This window comes from Amphibalanus amphitrite, unplaced genomic scaffold (genome assembly GCF_019059575.1).
Source record: "Amphibalanus amphitrite isolate SeventyFive unplaced genomic scaffold, NRLGWU_Aamphi_draft 000903F_arrow, whole genome shotgun sequence".
In the NCBI taxonomy this organism is placed as follows: domain Eukaryota; kingdom Metazoa; phylum Arthropoda; class Thecostraca; order Balanomorpha; family Balanidae; genus Amphibalanus; species Amphibalanus amphitrite.
Window position 1 is genome coordinate 1 of NW_024882397.1, and position 19086 is coordinate 19086.

At 45.0% G+C, this 19086-nt stretch overlaps 1 protein-coding gene and 1 long non-coding RNA gene across 3 annotated transcripts; both read right to left on the reverse strand.

Moving 5' to 3' along the window:
• Positions 1 to 2469: 2469 nt before the first annotated feature.
• On the reverse strand, positions 2470 to 7011 carry LOC122367892. 2 transcript variants are annotated; one of them, XR_006254132.1, is made up of 3 exons: positions 6819 to 7011; positions 3531 to 3659; positions 2470 to 2818 (listed from the first exon to the last, which is right to left on the reverse strand). It is a non-coding gene; the product is annotated as an uncharacterized LOC122367892 (long non-coding RNA). The 2 variants fall into 2 exon arrangements; XR_006254133.1 differs by lacking the exon at positions 6819 to 7011 and adding an exon at positions 4766 to 5460 and having other exon boundaries at positions 2474 to 2818.
• Positions 7012 to 13346: 6335 nt separating this feature from the next.
• On the reverse strand, positions 13347 to 14980 carry LOC122367885 (heterogeneous nuclear ribonucleoprotein A1-like). Its single transcript, XM_043341412.1, has 3 exons — positions 14784 to 14980; positions 14181 to 14374; positions 13347 to 13638 (listed from the first exon to the last, which is right to left on the reverse strand). The coding sequence occupies exons 1-3, from the start codon at positions 14959 to 14961 to the stop codon at positions 13510 to 13512; spliced, it is 501 nt and encodes a 166-aa protein (XP_043197347.1). The 5' UTR covers positions 14962 to 14980; the 3' UTR covers positions 13347 to 13509.
• Between the last annotated feature and the right edge of the window lie 4106 nt (positions 14981 to 19086).

Genomic DNA, 19086 nt, shown 5'->3' on the forward strand with positions numbered 1-19086 from the left:
TCTCTCTCCTCTTTCTACTCTTCTCTCCTACTCTTCCCTCTCTCTCTACCTCTTCCCTCTCCCCTCCCTCTCTCTCCCCTCTCCCTCTCCCTCTCCCTCTCCCTCTCCTCTCCCTTCTCTCTCTCCCTCTCTCTCTCTCTCTCTCTCTCTCTCTCTCTCTCTCTCTCCTCTCTCTCTCTCTCTGACCGATTCTCACCCCCTGACCGATTCTGCTCTCTGAACCATGCTGACTGTCCGGCGGCGGCCGGCGCAGTCGACGACTCAGAGTAGGGGTCGCCTCGGTCGTCGGTCGTCATGCATACAATCTCTGACATATGGTACAGTGTCTGACAATGTTACAGCTGCAATGGGGTTTTCCGGGGTGCTGATCACGAATATCGTGTAAGTTTGATCAGAGATGATGTCTTTAAGCATTTAGACCAGGTCGGGTCAGGTCACGTCAGGGCAACCGGTAGGGGTTGTGACGGGTATTCGTAATACGTGTCAACCGCCTCTTACAGCTTCGTAACATGTTATGAAGGCTTCAAAACTACTTCGTAAATGTTCAAATGGTTGCTAAATTCGAATTCAGCTCCAAAAACTAGCCTAGAAACATGTAAACTCGAAAAAGTGAACCGAGGTCACCCGAGGTCACCAAAGGTCAATGACCTGATCTGACCTTCAGGTGACCTTGACACCCACCATAATATATGGGAGCAACATCAAATCACATGTCAAAACGTTTGAAACCACGAAAAGCTTGCAAACGCGCGGCTAATGCGAGCCAACATACGCCGAATCGCGATTCCGGCCAAACATGGTCTCGGATAAGAGGTCACAGGTCAAAGGTCATTTGGGTCAGGGTCATGAAATTTTCATAGTAGGTGTGAAATTGATCAATGCGAGGGTACTGTAAGTTTGTCGCGATCGGCCGCTTTTTACGCGAGTTATTCGCGAAAAACCTTAGGGGGATTGCATCAACCCCCTGTCATCAACCCCCCGTGCCGGCGAGGGTTAATATTAATGGCTGTAATTGTGTCAGTCTTAGCTGTCATTGACGACCTCATTTTGATTCGGCATCCGTAAATCCTAATCGTCTTTAACGACATGATGTATTCGATGTCACGAGTGATCTATGGATGAATCCACACGCGACTCAAACTTGCACATTTAACCCGCGCGGGGCTGGGGTCTCCAGCCGAACGCGCGGGGCTGGGGGGGGGGGGTAAATTTTACCCCCCCCTGTTATCTCCCAAACTAATGGTCCGATTTGGAAAATTCAAACGCCAATCGAAAGCTCTCATCACGAACTACTAAAAACATGTACTTAATTTAAAGTTTGAGGTCAAGGTCAAGGTCAGGTCAAGGGTACAAATTGCGAGTTTCTACAGTATCGGCCTTGCACCGTAGTTGCCGAAGAATGGAGTCATGGACTGAGACTGATCGCCCAAAACGTGTTCTTAGGCTACCAAGACAATATTCGTTGCATACAATATCATTCAGAGGTCAAGGTCAAGGTCAGGTCAGGTCAGGTCAGGTCACCAAAAAACAAAATATAGAAAAGGGCATGTGCGACACATGTTTTATGGGTCATTTTACTCATGGAATTCAATAGGCACACTCAATAAGGGATATGGACCACCTCTGGATGAATTTCAGGTCGAGGTCAGGTCAAGGTCAGGTCAAGTGAGGTCAAATTTTGAAGTTGGTTGTTAAGGCCTAAAAAGGTGTCTATCTGATGCAGTTTTTCACGGCGAATCGAATGGTGCTATTTTTGTTTCCGTACGAGGTCTAGAACTTTCAAAAAAGTCATTTTTCAAAAATTTTGTGTGTCGTGACGTCATAAAATTTTGAATAACTCCCACATTTTTGAACCGATTCTTCCAAAATTTGGTATGTAGGTGCACATAGACCACTTCTCTGACATATATTCCGGTTTTTTTGATAGACTCAAAATTTTGGATTTTATAATGATTTTCCCAAAAAAGTCAGTTTTTTGAAAAAATTTAGGCCAAAATCCAATATTTTCAAAAAACCGAGATAGCCATTTGATAGACAAAGTAAAATTACGTATAACCTTTTTTGTTACGTCTTGATTCCTTTAAAAATGAAGATGTTAGCGGCGTTTGAACTTTTGCCGTTTTTGAGGCGAAAATGGCGAACATGACGTCACTAAAACGTCAATTTCGCAAAAATTTTCCGACGGATTTCGCTCAAATTTTCAGGGAACGTGTCAAATTGATGTAAGAAAAGGTACTGAAAGTTTGGCGGCGCTGCGCGCCGCCGTTTTTGAGATATCGCAAAAATTCGCGAGGGGGGGTAAAATTTACCCCCCCCCCCAGCCCCGCGCGGGTTAATGGTGTATTGCATGCCCGAAAGGCACGCATAACATGTTTTTTTTTTACGTTTTACCTTGTTCCCGCTCGTTTGATGAATATGACCGGCTTCATTCAGCATGCTATAGCACAAGCATAATAAACCCACGAAACCTCTAAAATTGCATATTTATTATGAAATGACAACAAGTAATGCACAGCAATGAGCAAACGATATACAGTCACACTGTTTCCTTCAATGAAAAACTTCCACGAGACTGACATCGCATGGTTCCGAAAAGGTGTACATAAGTGTACTCTTCAAGTATGCACTCAGAATCTGTGGATTAGCGACCCACCCCGAAAGTGTTGCCGAAAGTCGTCTGGCTAGTAGTGACCCGAGTGCCACCGACACCGAGGCCTGTGCCGAGTCCGAGTCCTGTGCCGAGTCCACCGACACCGAGGCCTGTGCCGAGTCCGCCGACTCCCAGGCCTGTGCCGAGTCCGAGGCCTGTGCCCAAACCCTGGAAATGAGCAGTGTTTGTTGTCACGGAAGCATGGTACCTTAAACAGAACACCTATTTTGACCTCGCCTTAACCTCAAGGTAACACTAAAATAATCCTTTAACGGAAAAAGGTACATCATTTATGGCCGCTGAGCATGCTGAATACCGTGGTGCCGAAATTATGCCGCTGTTACTATAGTTTTTGACGACGCTTTTCTCAGCAAAAACCGCACTTTAGGCATTTTGGTCTGTGCTCTCAGATGAGAGCTCACCAGTTGATCTGATTTCTTAAAATTGAGAAACATTCTTACCTTGCAACGCGGAAACATGTTAGCCCACGCATATAACAAATACTCGCGAAAAAGTATGGATTTAAACGGAAATTGATGGCATTTGTAACGAGACACTTGCTCGTTTTTGCTAAGCCAATTAGGTTGGCGATGCGGCAGGAAGAGAGCGCATCTGACCCCCCCCCCCGTCTTCTCTTTGCGCCACGCCGTTTCTATAGAAAATGGACGGGTCTCGGAAGGTTTGCTTTCATGATGAGAATGGAAAAGTACATTTTACCTTATAAAACATTACGTAACGCAGCCAGCAAATGACGTACCAAAGGACCTACGACTGAACGCGCGCAACAGTAAGCCGTTTTAGCCTAAGCTGATTAAACTGACTCCACCCGTTTGAAGCACACCCTCCTACCCGACAGATTACACGAATCAGCTGGACTTACGCCCGTGGTGAGACGGCCGGTTCCAAGAGTTCCGACAGTTCCAAGACCAGTGCCCAATCCGAACTGGGGCCTGGCAGCGACAGCCACCAGCAGGCAGGCGAGAACGACGGCGGTCTTCATGATGAAAGGCTGCAAATGAAAGAACAGGGTTAACGACCGAGCCCGAAATGATCACTGAAGGCCTGGCTACTGGCGACGGGACTATGCGGGCGGGTCACCGAACCAATTGACCTGGGGAATGGACGAGGATGTCAATTGCTTCGGTGACTCAAATTTAGCAGGTCCTTCCTCGATCAGGCTTGATGGATCCACCGACCCGTTACTTTGCGCGGTACTTTCAAGACAGACTGTACACCGCACACGTCGCACCAGCATAAGTCACAGTAAAACGTAACGCTCGCCCGGCCCCTTCAGCCCTCCCAACGACGCGGAACGAACAGGACCCGGGACCGTAAGGTCCACTCCTTTTCAACAGCCGCATCTCGCGAGCCGCACCATGCATCGCGACGAGTGACATTTTAGCCATTGTTTGCTCAAAATTTAATAACTTTTTGGCCATTTGTTGTTCTTTTATTGCATTTGAAGTAAAAAAGCGGCCCCATAAACTTTCCCCTCTATCAATTTTTGTCATTCTTCGTCATCGTATGCGCCGTGAGATTGGATCGCTTCTTCTGCGGCGCACACCAGTTTGGTAGGTGCTTTCACTACAGGTTTTTCCGCCTGATACTAGCCGTAAGTAACTCCCTTTTCAGAGTTTCTATGACTGCCCTCAGGGCTTAAACCGGCGCTGGACCGTGGACACTGGACAATGCTCCGTGAACAGCCAGGTTTTTGGTGTCTTGTCTGCCTGAAGTTCCCGGGAATTTCTCTTCGGAGAACAACTACTGTTTGATTGCTTCTCTGCACTTTGCTTGTCAGAGCCTGCATATCCTCTTTTAGTTACTGCTCGGTTTACTCGAACCCCCTGCTGCAATTTCTAAATGAATGTTGATTAATTGTTGGTCGCATTTTGATGTTGAAAATTCCTATATCAAACAAGCACCACGCCAAAATTCTTACTCCAATGCCATTTTGATGGAGCCTCTCATTAACAAGCTGGATGAACGGTCGAGTCCTGAGGTCATTATATTGTTATCAGTGCAAAATAAGTCATTATTAGTTCAAAATTAATCGAAATACATATTTGTCTGTGATGTCACTGATGACTATGTAAATTCAAGTGATAAGACACTCACATGGGCCCAATCTCACCAAGTGCAGTAAACTCGTTTGGGGTTGCGGTAAGTTACCGCACCGAAATAACCCCAAGCAAATAATCCAATCTCGCCAACCCAAACTGCCCCATGCTGTAATTTACCGCATTTTGTGCAAATCCTGCAAAAGAACCCCATTTTTCGACGCTTCGGATTGGTAGAAAAGCTGCTAATCACGCCGGCGCCATATAAAGAACGCAATTGTTTTGTCGCCATGGCAACGAGAGCGTGTTTCTTCTTTCCAAGCGGCACCTCAGTTTCCAAGACTCACGGGCGACATCTACATGCTGTTTTGGGTACTGCAAATAGGAAGCATAGGTGGCGCAGGCTGCAATAAAAATAATCTTAAAAAAGAAACTTATTTCTTTTCTTTCTTATAAAGTTCTTTTTACATCTTTAATTGTTGATTCTTGCTCACAATTAGTATAAAATTTAGAGATTACGGCACAAATGTCTGCAGTAATTTTTGTCCGACATTTGGGGGCAATCAGCTGATTGTTTGGTTTGTTTACTTGCTTTCGGGCCGTGAGCAGCTGCGCACATGAAGAATTTGCAGTAAAACCGAAGCTATCCCATGGGGTTATTTCGATGCGGTAACATAAAAAATTACGGCAGTGGTGAGATTCGTTTTGGGGTAGGTTACCGCAAAATGAGTTTACCGCACTTGGTGAGATTGGGCCCTGGTGTGTCAAAAGTGGAAATAACCGCCCGGCTTTAGTTCGCCAGCCTTGACAATAGATGGCAGTACAACAATATGGGCAGCGGATCGTGCAATTCACGTCAAATTGTCGTTATCTGCTAAGAATTGAATGGCGGATCTTTTCATGCAAGAATCAAGTAAATCGGTCTACAACTTTTCTAGCAACAGAGATATGAAGTCAAACACCCTGCCAGAGCGGCGGCGCGGCGGCCGGCGGCAGCCGTTGTTCAGACCAAGTTTTAAGCGATTTTTCAACGAACAAACCCATTTAAATCAGAATGACTAAACGAGGTGACGTCACACTAACGGTCGCTCCATGTTGAAGATAGGGCCTTGCACAAGGCCCATTTTCAAATGAAGGGAACGAATTTCTTCAACACCAAGAGGCCGCGGGGGTTGCAACCTAGATAGATAGTGGTTTCTGAACCTCGCCGCAAACTTGGCTATCTCAACTCAAATCCCATGTTAAAGGTGGGATAGTCCCTTTAAGCGAATTAGCCCACCCTGGTTGAATAAATAAGAAGATTCCACCACAAGGTCGGGGAAAACTGACCGAAAACGGCCGCGCTCAGCGTTACTTTGGGCATGCAGACTCTTAAAAACTCGCATTGGGCGGGTAGGGTTTCCCATGTATTGGCTCCAAAACACCGTATTCGGCACCCGAATACGTCCAAGTGGCCCGCCTCGTTCCTAGTTAAGCTCTAATTAGATCAAATGACTCATAGGGAGCGAAAAAGCGACAAAAAGCATGAATTTCCCTATGCAGTTGGCTGCCGGGTTGCCAGACGGCGCACCGGCTATTTCCACTTTTGACACACCATGATCTCGGTATGGGTAAGGAATTTAGTCTTTAATGGTAAAAGGGAGAAAAAAATGCAAAAAGGCAGCGCTTAGTTTAAGTTCAAGGACTACAGTTATAGGCATGTTATTTCACTCAACCTTTATCATGACATCAAAATATGTCGCTATTCCACACGATGAAAAGTTGTGTGTTTACAAATATTTTAGAAAAGGTTCGTCTTTAAAGTGGGAAAAGTTTTATTGCTACCGGGTATGAATAAACATTAAAGAATAAATGTTCAATTTTGAGGCTCATTGTCTGATGACAAAGCCTCATGCTTGCATGTCTCTTTCTCCTGGCCATTAAAAATCATTTAGTAACATAAGGCTGAGGTTTAGTAGCATATGACTGTCTCAACTCAATGAAAAAAAAACATCAAAGAGTAAAGGGAAGTATATAAAATTAATTCAGACATTCATTGTCATAAAAAGACACTGGTCAAAATTTTCTTAATTATGTCACCTGATATTTCGCTGACTCTTGACTTCACTAACCTTAGTGCGTTGCAGAGGTTCTGTCACAGAGGGAGTCGTACGCTGAATGATGAGACTTGCGTGGCAGGCTCACCTTACCTATATAGTGGGTATTGGCATGGGTTTATCCAAAATGCAGACAAGTCTGCGGAATTCTGAGAACCCCAAAGCCATGGTGACAGCGAGATTCACTTTGACGTTCGTTTCCCTCGTAAAGTCGTGCTGCTTCCTACGGTGCATGTTATGTAAGAGACGAGTGTCATACCTGTCATACCTGTTTCGTGTGCCTTTTTGTTGTTCAGTGTGATAAGTTACGCATAAGCGCAATGCCTAACTTTTATCTTGGATTACCAAGATGCTAGGCGCTTGCCGCTTGGATAACACATTGTTCCTGTTTCACACTTAAATCGTAATATTTGTAACATCGTTTGATCTCGCTTGTCTGGGCTGTGACTAGATGAAGTATGTGATTAAGTTAAGAAAATTATGTAATTAAAGTAAGTAAATTAAGTAATTAAGTAATTTATGCAAATTAAGTAACTAAATTAAACAAATTAAGTAATTAAATTAAGTAATTAAATAAAGTAGGTACACCGAGCGTAAGTGATGTTGTCCATGATTGTTTTTGATAACTAAATCGGTCTGACCGCCGACATTGGTTTATGACGCGCTAAGGTCCTGTCATCAGCTCACACTTCGTGACATTTAATCAGCATCTTCCTCTTTTCCCCCAGCCTCGGCTAGCGACCCAATGCTCAACGGCGCTGACAGCCTTGGCCCCTCGTTACGAATACCGGTTATTTAAGTGTTACGTGTACAGGTTATGTTATATAACTAGCATTTGTCCATAAGATATCAGCAGCCGAGGAATGCTGGATGAATATAAGCACAGCTGAAGCTCGCCGTTACTTAGAATCTCATAATCCTTTGTGTTTTTATTACATATTACGGAATTTTGATCTAAACTTTCCCCAGCCGCACTTTGTCATCTGACGCTTATAACATAGCGAGGAAATACTTGCCTGCGTTGCAATTGGGGATAGCGAATCATGCGTTACCGGTAACCATGTTGACTATGTGTTATTGGTACCTAACTAGTTATATCATGCTAAGCAGGGGACGTAAAATTGGGGCCGCAGAGCCAGATCAAGTCTAAAAATCACCTTTGCTGTTAAGCATAACTGCCATGTACATAATTCAGGTCATTCGGCCCTAATCTTAGTTTTTCCAAGGCCACTGAATATGGGAAGTCGTTTTACAGCAACTGCGCTTAGTGTAATGCTATCATGCACGTGCAAAGGCTGAAACCGACTCTTTCGGCAGTCAGGTAATCGCATGCGTGAGCCTATTCTAATACATTTGTTCTGGCTCGCACCAATCGTCCCACCGAGGAGCGTGCAATTAATGTGAGTGAGATTTCTGCAGCCTTAACGGTGCAAAGATAAAAGTAAGGATTGCCGATTGTAACTATGCTTGCTAGTTGCTACCCTCTCGCAACTTCCGGAGAGCTCAGGTGTGCGCTGTGATCATAGTTGGCAGCTGCGTATTACGTAATGGACATTGCTTTACGCGTGTTACGCACTTCCATGTCGCGTGCGCGGTCAAATAGAAATGTGATGGCAATTCATTTATGGGAAAGGATATGGTCTGAACGAATATCTAAATAGGAAGGAATGCATCTGAACAATTTGTTGAATCATAGATGTGATATTGCATAATGCATATGACATGGCTAGTCAAAGTTGTAGGTAGCAATTATCATAGTTAAGATACAAACGTAGTGTTGGATCAATAGTGTTATGATTTTATATTTTATATTTCATTTTATATTTAGCATCATTTTATATTTTACGATTGTACTTATAAGTTTTGACTTTTCTTCAATTGTAAATAGATGGATGCATCGGTCTTACTCGATATAGGAATCCCTTTCCAGTTTTTTCCCAAAATTTTCTAGAATGACCTAAGCATCTTTCATGTCCACATTCATGCCGTGAAAATTGATTAAGTTCGTTTTTTAAACCGGTTTGGCTCCAAGTACGTTTCGACTAAGCATACGTTTTAGCCAGCGAAAAGAGCAAAAACTAAGCCTAAGAAAATCGAACTTGGCTAAAACTTAACACGGGTATTATTCACCCCATAATGTTCACGCGTGCGCTTTGGTGATATAGTTTTTTTTCAAAAGGCCTTTGGCTCCAAGTATATTTTCCGAATAAGCAAGTGTTTTAGCCAGCGAAACGGGCAAAAACTGAACCTGAGAAAATCGGCCGTCGACTAATTTCAACATGTGCTTTCTTCTCAATAATTTCAATCCGTAGGTATACATTTTGAAGCTAAATATTAGAACAGTGGTGATGTCAGGCTGTCAAACTTGCATTAAAACGTAGTGTATAACTACCCTGGACAGAACAGATTACTCGATTCTAACCTTGGTACAAGTAAAAACGAAGTTTTCATCGAATTCGTTGACACTTTGTGCCATCGAACGGACGTTGGATAGCCACGAGAACATCATAGTATGCTTATTTTGAAGACACGAATTCCACATACTTACCGAGCATTATTCGAAATGTAATATTTTAGCTGTGAGAAATTCTTGGCCAGACGCTGAAGCTGCCAAAAGTCAGGTGCGAGCTTCAATAATCAACCTGCAGCCAAACTGATTTCAAAAAGGGAACTATAGTTCCTGCTTTACCTCCCTATGGCATCAAAAATTCTTAACAACCGATAATACCTATATCAGTAGGCATGACACTTGTATCATATAGTCAATCATATAAGTCATTGCATTTTCTCGAATCAACATTGCATGCAGCGGCAGCGGAAGGTAGGCTTGAATGGGGGTGCAAAATTTTCTCTAGGCCCCCCTATGAATGTTTTGAGCCCCCTTTTTACTTTTCAGTGATTATCATTGAATTATGAACAACACGATTTCCTCAGTGGCCGTCGTGGGGCCCTGACGCTACCGTGGGCCTTTGGAGCTTGCTTTGGGTCTTGAGGGCCCTCGGATGTTGTTATGAAGACCCTTAGAAGCCTTCGAGAGGACTATCAGAGGTCGTCATGAGGGTCCTTGGCCATCGTGAGGTTCATCATGGGCCCCCAGAGACCTTTGCAAGGCCCTCAGAGGCATTGTTAAGGCCGTCATAGGCCCGCGTTAGGGCCCTCAAGAGACCGTCGCAGGGCCCTCAGATACCAGCATAGCCCAGTTCGCACATCAACGTTCGTTTCCTGATCACTGGTTTCAGGAGAAAAATGCATTGGATGGCGTGGTGGGCCCCTTGTACGGATTTTGGGGTGCAAAAAGATATGTTTGCGCCCTATGTTTTTCGATGGGAGTGCAGCTGTACCCCCTGCTCTCCCTATTATGCCGCCACTGATTGCATGTTCACCCGCTCTATGAGGCATAAAGACATCGTGGCACCCATAGAAATAAGGTGGCACCAATTAAATGCAGACTGCCCAGGTCTCGTAGCCGCTGTTGGCGGCGAGCGCTGAACAAAACGCGAATAGATGTCGCCTCAGTGCCTACACGAACCCAGCGAGCAGCGACTTCTGTATTCTTACGTCTGCAAGCGACGGTTTCAATAGGAAAAAGTATATCTACTATCGGCATCTCGGTGTATATGATGAATCATATGAGTGATGGATGACATGAATGTGGCATATGCATTATGCTGTGGCATATATGCAAGGCATAAGAGATGGAAAATGGAGAGTGTGCATTGTGCGACTAAATTGACAATGTGGACGTACCTAAGTACAAATCATGTTCGCCTCGGAGCCGAATAGGATCTTATTTTTATCTTTGCGCATTCAAGCTAAAACCTCATAGGCAATGTGTGTTAACTGTAGCTGTATGTTACATCATAGGCCACTTCATACGTGTGTTTAAAGAAATGGTAAATACTAGGTAGGTGCATAGATGGACAATGGAATGATGGACATGGAAGTGGCATGTTATCACGGCTGCAATGACCTCGGCACCAGTAATAACTGCCGATCAGTTTGCATATGACACAGCAAAGTGCCTATCAGTTTTAGTGATAGTATCGACTATGGGTAACACCGCCGTAGCATTTGCGGCATCACAGCATTGACGTCTCATGGAATCTATCGTAGACGTCAAATAACATGCAATGTGTATTGTGATTGCCTTAATATATTCGTATACCACGATAAGCTGGAACAATGAACTCAACTGTAAGTAGCAGCTGAGGATGAGCATATTTACCTAGTATATGTGATAAATGTAGTAAATGTAGTAACTTAGTGGAAGTAAATGTGTTTGCATGTGTGTAGGGATGTGGTGGCTCAAGGGTACTGATCTGGGGCTGCTTCCTGTCTCTGATGAGAGGTGACGGCAGCACATTTTCGCCACTCAATAGCCCAATTTTCTGAAAAACGCAGGTGACCAGCAATGATGCCAAATTGATAATGATAGTGGCAAAACCTTGGCGTCAATATTTCTTAGTTGGATTGCAATCCAGATATTCTTTAAGTACCACACATTCCTAACACGATACTGCCGGGTCGACTCTATTGTCGGCTTGTCATAGATAGATAGATAGATAGAATAAATTTATTTCATTAATCAGAACACGTACAAAACAATGATCGCCAATTGCTGCAAAAGCAATCTTAAAATTTTTCATATTTTCATATTTTGCATAAAAAACTCGCTAGATTCTCCTATTTTACATCAAGTTAATTCATCACTATTTAACCCACGAGCCGCTGGGGGGGGGGGGGGGGGCATAAAGTTGCCCCCCCCTTACGTTTTGTGGAATATCTCCGAAACCTGATGAGCTACGAACGTGAAACTTGGCATAGCTTCAAATGAATACCTAGGCAATGTTTGGGGAAAGTTTGGTGGTTGTAGCACCAAAGATGACGTCACAGTGACGTCATAAAGTTTTGTCGTTTTCCGATATGGACCGTTTCTGATGACGCTGAGCATGAAACTCAACTGTGAATGAACTAGACAGCACCTGCTGTCATCCTTAAACATCTAAGCACACTTCCATCTAGTTCCTGACCAATAATCGGCTCTTTATATTCGGTCCCATACATCTGATGTATCGTGAGGAAACTGAGAGTCGCAAATCTATAATTTGACTTATGACGTCACTGTGACGTCATTTCAAATGGGATCGACACCAAATTTGGACACAACCTCGGCTAGGTATTCAGAAGGACGTGTGCAAAGTTTCGCTTCTCTATCTCTTCGCGTTGCGACGATATCGTCGTGGAAGTAAAGGGGGGCAACTATATGCCCCCCCCCAGCGGCCGGCGGGTGGCGCGGAGGCCCAGCGGCCGCCGGGTTAATCCAAGCTTTACGACTTCCAGGAGTTGAACAGGTAAATTTTTACTAAATCAATTTATCTTCCATGGTTTTCGCAGCTGTTATGAATTGATGATAACTCTTGCTTGCCTCGGTTGGAAGAACGATGTTTTTGTTTTGAGGAGCAGAACGTGTGAATCGCAACCCAAATTGAGGTAAATTTTTAACCCTCGCCCGCACATGCCATTTTCCCATCCTAGAACGCACATGGGGGGGGGGTGGTTGCCACCCCCCCCCGCGCCATTTCGTTCCTGTTGGAGATAGAGCTTAGCGATAAAGACCAACAAGATTCTTTGGGAAGAGACGAATCCAATGATACCCAGATTTACCTTCTCAGGTCAGTCATTGACCTTCCAGGTCAGGTCAAACTAAAAAATGTTGCTGTTTTGGGTCACCGTTGGATATCAAGTGCGCTGCTTATCAAATACCGATGACGATGCTGTTTTCTGGTGCCAAGCCAGCTAGAACCTCTTTGTCACACTACCCGACCAGAATTTTGCTGCTGAGGTCATTTCAGGTCAAGTTAGGTCAAGGTCAATTATATGTGAGTGTATGTCTGTGTGTGTCTGTGTGTATACTGATGTGTGCACGGATTGTTTTGGGTCCATATTACATGAAATCATGATCTGAGAAGCTTTTACCAAAAATGCAGTCAAAAAACTTCACAAAAAGTAAATTCAGCTTGCCTAAAACGCAATTATCTTAGATGACCTAGGTTGACCTTGACCCTGACCTTGACCCCTATACATCGTCGAACAACATGTTCCATGATAGGTGGGAGGTAAGACTGGCAAAAAAGGCCGAAATCAGGGTGTCAAAAGCTCACAAGGCCCATGGCAGGCGCAAGATGTTGAGAATTGGCCATTTGGGTCATGACATGACCTGAAAAACAAGGTCATATCTCTGAAAACAAAAAGCACAGAAACTTGAAATTTTCAGTGGACCTCAAGAAAGGATAGAGGAGCAGCTATACGAAAAATCAGCCTTCTAGCTCTAAAAATGTTGAGTGCAGAGCAGAAAGACTACCTGGGGGGTGGGGGGGGGGGTGGCAACCACCCCCCCCCCCATGTGCGGGCGAGGTATAATGCTTTGAAGGGAAGTGTAACATAGTGTAACATAGTGTAAGGAAGGGATAACATGACGCCTGACGCCATTCCTTTGAAGTGCGCAGAATTGCAAGTCCCACAGAGTTCAGTTCAGAGTCTGACTTGGTCGTGCAAGTAACTATATTGCTCAATATCAACAGATATGTATTACCCGTGCGGGATGAAAAGATGCGTCACACATGTCAACGTCCATCATATAAAAACGTCAGGAACATAATGCGTGATTAGTGATACAGAGATGACCTAGCTATCATGCAGCACTCAATTAGCGTCCGCCGAACTGGTTACTGAAGGCGTTGTTGCTGGCGCTCTGCTGCCCTCCGAAGAGTCCGAAGCTCTGACCAGCGTTGCTGTTGGCACGGTTGAAGGAAGATCCACCGCCGAATGCAGAGCCCTGAAACCATGAGCAAAATGTCATTTTGAACTTAGTGCCTTTTGTGACATTTTTTGTCTCCTGAGTAGTAGCCGTTTTCACGACGGGCTATCCGGCGAATGCACCTGATTTGACCAAATCTACACCTAATTTCTTGTACAGCAAATATCTTCATTTTATGAATTCATTTAAGTGTTTTAATCGATGTTACTCTCTGATAATATGGCAAAGCAGGCATATAAACAATTAGCGCAACCCTAACTGATAGCTACTAAGAGATACACTGCACCTAATTTGACCAAATCTGCACCTAATCTGCACCAAATGTGCATAATATGTGTACCAGATGGGCGTCGTGAAAACGGCTATTATCTTAGGGAAAACACACCAGACAGTGATTTCATGCATGACAATGCAGCATCGCATAAACGCGTAATGCTTATTGCAGTCTAAGGTCATATGTGACAACAACAACTTTGAAAGCTGAAAGCATCTGATATGGGAAATGATATTCCAAAAGTCACTTTGATCTATCCTAACCCAAGAACAGCACGACTACTCACCTGTGCATTAGCGAAGCTGTTCTGAATCTGGCTGTTTCCGAGGAGACCACCGGTCTGTCCCTGAATGGAGCCAGAGTTGGTGCTTCCCCTGGAACCACCAAATCCACCGAAACTTCCGAAACTGCCGAACTGGGGCTTGGCAGCGACGGCCACCAGCAGGCAGGCGAGAACGACGGCAACCTTCATGTTGAAGTCTGCAAGAAAACAATGACCAGTTAGTGATCATGATAGTGTATGCTGGGTAGCAGTTAACGATAACTTATGCTAGTTCAGGCTACTGTTCAACACAATGATAAGTTTATTATGAAACAAATGATGCATGATGGCATTTGTCACAAAACGCGCTGGGCTGCAAATACTGAAAAGCTAGCGCCAAAAAGTCGATTGAGCTTTTCGAGATGCTGAAATAAAGGCTAAGTAACTCGCATGAAATCGTACACCGAAGTCAAATATCTTTTAAAGTTAGCATCAATCCAGAATCACCAAAGGCATTCCAATAAAGTCATCACCTCGTATATAACAAACAGTATTCCTAGATGCAATTACTTCTATGCGCACAAGTTGCAAGTATTGATCTGCTATGAACGGCCATATTACGCTTACCTTTGCGTAGTGAGCGACTTGCACGGGTTCGCAGTGGATTGCTGAATGACTGCCGCAGCGTCGACCCGTATCTTATACCGTCTTGCGCCAGAACGGGTTTTCCGCGCCCACAGTCTGGGCAGGCAGCTCCGGGAATCGCGTGGCCCGCCCGCCACGCAAATCCTTCCATGTTACTCATTTCCTGGTGGTAATTCTTGAAAACTTGCAGCAGCGGCAACATTTTTGCAGTTAAGCGGTTATCAGAAACGGCTACCTGTAAGGCTATCGATGCGGAGAGATTTACTTTACTCCTGTAACATTTCGTCTATTGATATTCACGATGAAGGTGGGGCTAATAGGCAACAAATTATGCTTAGGCACCACTCACTTTACTCATCGCTCTCAGCCTATCAAAGCAGCAGCTACTTGAGGTGACGTTTAAACGCAAATTCAGTCAGGCACTTCGGCCTTAGCCTCGCACGATGACAAATTTAACCCTCGCCGTCCGAGGGGGGGGGGGGGGGCGGGTGCCGCTCCCCCTAGGGTTTTTTCGCGATAGCTCCGAACACGCTGGCGATAGAGAGCTGAAACTTAGCATACCTGACCTTTGATTCAAGCCGCATCTTTTGACACCAACCGCATTTTTGGGTCAGGTCAGGTCACTTACCTATGACGTCATAAGTGAACCTCTGCACGGTCTTCAGATGTCGCAACTTCGCAACGCCCTCACTGCCAGAGGAGATGTCACAGGGAAATGAAACTTGCAGGATCTAGTATCCATTATGAGTCTCACAACTTGTATCTCTCGGATTTTTCCTAAATGTCATATCATGAGGTCAGGTCATTTTCATGACCTCACCATTATACCTGGTAAGTCAATGGGGAAAACTGAAAACTGCTATTCTGGCGCCGGGAACGATCTCCAACTATCTCAAGCACACAGAATCGTGATTTGATGCACTTTTTGCAAGGTTAGATGCGTCACTTTTGCAATGTTGACCTTGCGTGACGTCATTTATGACGTCATCAAGGTCATATTCGTTTTTCGTCAATAACTACGATCAAATTGAGCTAGCGAGTCGGAAAAGCCACCAATGGACTCAGGAAGACCTGCCGAATCGAATGATATGCGACATGACCTCTTTCGACCAACTTCGTGACCTTGGGGTGCTGACCAGACCTTGACCTGAGGTCAACACCCTAAGTTGACCCAGGGGCGGATCCAGAAAATCTCCAAGGGAGGGGCCATTAGAAACCAGGAGGCCCCCCCCCATAATCCCACCTGTTGGAGGCCCCATCTTCCCACTTGTTGGGCCCCCCCCAAAAAAAAAACTGCGTCTATTGAGCTTATCTAGCTGTTCAGGCAACATCTCAACATCTGTGCAGGCTTGGAGGCCCTCTGTGCAGGTTAGGAGGCCCTGTAAAAGTGGTCATCTCTGTGAGTATAAGAGACCTCCAAGTTATGAAAAGCTTTACCAATCTTCTAACAAAGAAGTCTTCTCAGCTAGTCTTCTAAGAAATAACTAAGTGGGTAGGTTAAAAAAAAAACTCATCGGATTTCGGCCACTTTATTTTCAGGAGGCCCCCTTTTCAGCTTTTTAACTTTTTATTTTATTTTTGAAAAAAAAATCGGCCAAGGGGGGGGGGCCATGGCCCCCATGGCCCCCCCCCCTTGTATCCGCGCCTGAGTTGACCTGACCCGAACAAAAAGTATATCATTCGACGCGCCTCAGCGAGGCGAACACGATGCTGCCAAAATCGCGGCTCTGCGGGCATTTTTGCGAAGTTATTCACCAAAAACTGAACGTACCTTGGGGCACTTGACCTGACCTCGTAGGTCACCGGTTGACCTAGGACCTTACAATCGGATACCAATCCCTGCATCTCGTAACGGCGCACACGCTCGTTTTTCCGCGACGCGCTAGCTCCACCAGGGGCGAAACGGCGAGGGGGGTCGTACCCGCCCCCCCCCCGGCTGGCGCGTATGTAGAAAACCAATAGGTCCGGCGAGGGTTAACATGACACTACTGTGTGACAACCACCTGAGAACATTTATTTGATACCGGGCATGAAAGTTGTCTGAGTCTGGCAGATGTGATGCGGAGTGGATACAAACGAAAACAGGGCTGTAATGTCTGTAGGTAAGTATCTAATCAGGAAAATCTAATCAGGTGAAGTCTGCGGAAGGTAGCCAGTTGCTCGGCGCGGAACACGAACTCTCCGGAAAAGTGATCAAACTTGCGCAGGCCTCTCACAACTCGAGCACAGAAATGCAAGTTTCTGAATGCGATGTGGTTGTGCTTTACTGCCAGCCGCCAGGACCCGAAGGCTTCAAGTGACCGTGCCTCTAATAAATTTTGTTATTCTGCCATTCGGCATTCGTACAGTTTGCTATCCATAAGTTTGAAACTCGAGCTATTGCATGAGGAAATCAGTACCAATAATTCACATATTTACCTCGGAATTTTTATATCGGTGACCTAAAGTTGAGTCAATTTTGAGATCGTTATAAGCCAATGGGAGAAAATTGAAATACTCTTCTTTTGGACAAAAACATCGTCAACAGTTAAAAAAAAAAATCAAGCTTTTAAATAGGAGCATGCTTGAGCGCTGAAAACACCGTGCATGCGTTCAGCTCAACGATACGGTTCGATAGATATGCAACTTTGACCTTGACCTTACGTCAAATTTCGAAATTGACCTTTTCAGGTCAACTTATAAGTTATAGTTCAATTTCACCTTTTCAGGTCAACTTATAGTTCATTCTACGCGTCTCGACACGAAAAAACGCGATGCAGGTAAAATCAGGGTGAGGCAAGCTTGTGTCAAAAGTTATTTCAGGAAAACGTTTTCCGTAAAAGGTCAAATGCTGAGTGTTTGTCCTCTGGGGGCTAAACCGTTGACTTAGATCCAATCACAGAACGATGCTCAAAGAGGCATTCGAAAGAGCTATCGAATGCGCCTTTCCTCGGCGCTGTAGCTTCATTGGTTTCCGACTTACTGCGCCGATTGGTGCATGCTGTTAAAATCGGTAGCCAAAATCCGTGATATTTTATTGTTGGTGACCTTCAGTGACTTCAGCAATGACCTGATCGAAAAATGATCGAATGATTCTGAAAGATCCTATAGCGATTTATATATTGCTTTTTGCCGTGTTTTTTTTTTCTAAATTGCTTACTTTCTGGGATAACCTGGTGAGGCCAAAAAGGCCCCCGATCATGGTGAAGTTGGCTTAGCGCGGGATAAAGTCGCCTGATCCATATTTTCAGGAACCTGTCTTTGAGAAGTTTAAATTGGTCGATTTCCGAGTTGTGTCTGCGTTTTGGGATGGAAGGAATGAACGGTTTGGTATGATTACTGAGTGTTGTGGTTTTTAAGTGCATTCTAACTTGTTTCCCCTTTTATCTCAGACGCGACAATCAAAATAGCCATTTTACTGTGAAGAGTCAACTATACATATAATGCAGTACAAACCTGTACGGTCAACCAATGATCTACTACCTTAGAATAAGGTACCATCGGAAAAACATCAGTTTTTCCACGAAGCTCTGGTCCATCTGTGATCGGAGTGCGGGAGATCCGATCGCCTCCCCCCTCCCGTTGACTGTGAAAACGTAAGTAAGGGCGAGAATTAATTTACTAGAACTGTAGGGGTACAGATCATGAAGGAGGTGTATCAAGGAAGATAGACAACAACAAAGCTACTGCTGCAATTCAATAACCAGTAAAACGCCTTTTGGGCGAGGAACGAGCGAGCGAGATAGTGAGCCCTGCACGTGCGGAAGGGCGTGAGGGTACTTCCAACGGGCTTGCGCAAAGCACCCCTCTAACCGGTCGCTAGCGGTGTACCAAATTTGAACGCAATCGGCCCAGTCGTTCCTGAGATCTGGAAGCGGCACTATGCACGTGCGCACGTGCAAACGGGGTCCAAACTGACTTTTGCAAGGCACCTGACCCTACTAACTGGTCCCCAACCGTGTACCAAATTTGAGCGCAATCGGCCCAGCCGTTCTCGAGATCTGGAAGCGCCCCCTGCACGTGCGCACGTGCAGTAGCACCTTAACCGCAACACATGGGAATGCATTGCCTGGTGGGTGCCTACCTGTATGCCAAGTTTCAGCGAAATCGCCGCAGTAATTACCGAGTTATTAAAATGGGAACAAATTTGACACCTCTTATTGTTGTATTTTGCTGTTTGCACGTGCACTGGGGGTGACCCACATGCATCGAGAGTATCCTATTTTTGGTAGAAGGGATGCTGCTACCCTACACAAATTACCGCAAGTCAATCGCCCAAGCGGCTGCTGAGATATGAGCCTCTCAA

What these genes read in the sequence shown, in the direction of transcription:
- LOC122367885 (XM_043341412.1), bottom strand. Translation starts at nt 14,961, where the DNA reads ATGAGTAACATGGAAGGATTTGCGTGGCGGGCGGGCCACGCGATTCCC. An exon ending in AAGTCGCTCACTACGCAAAG is followed by an intron (nt 14,375 to 14,783) that starts GTAAGCGTAATA and finishes GTTTTCTTGCAG; the next exon opens with ACTTCAACATGAAGGTTGCC. An exon ending in ACAGCTTCGCTAATGCACAG is followed by an intron (nt 13,639 to 14,180) that starts GTGAGTAGTCGT and finishes TCATGGTTTCAG; the next exon opens with GGCTCTGCATTCGGCGGTGG.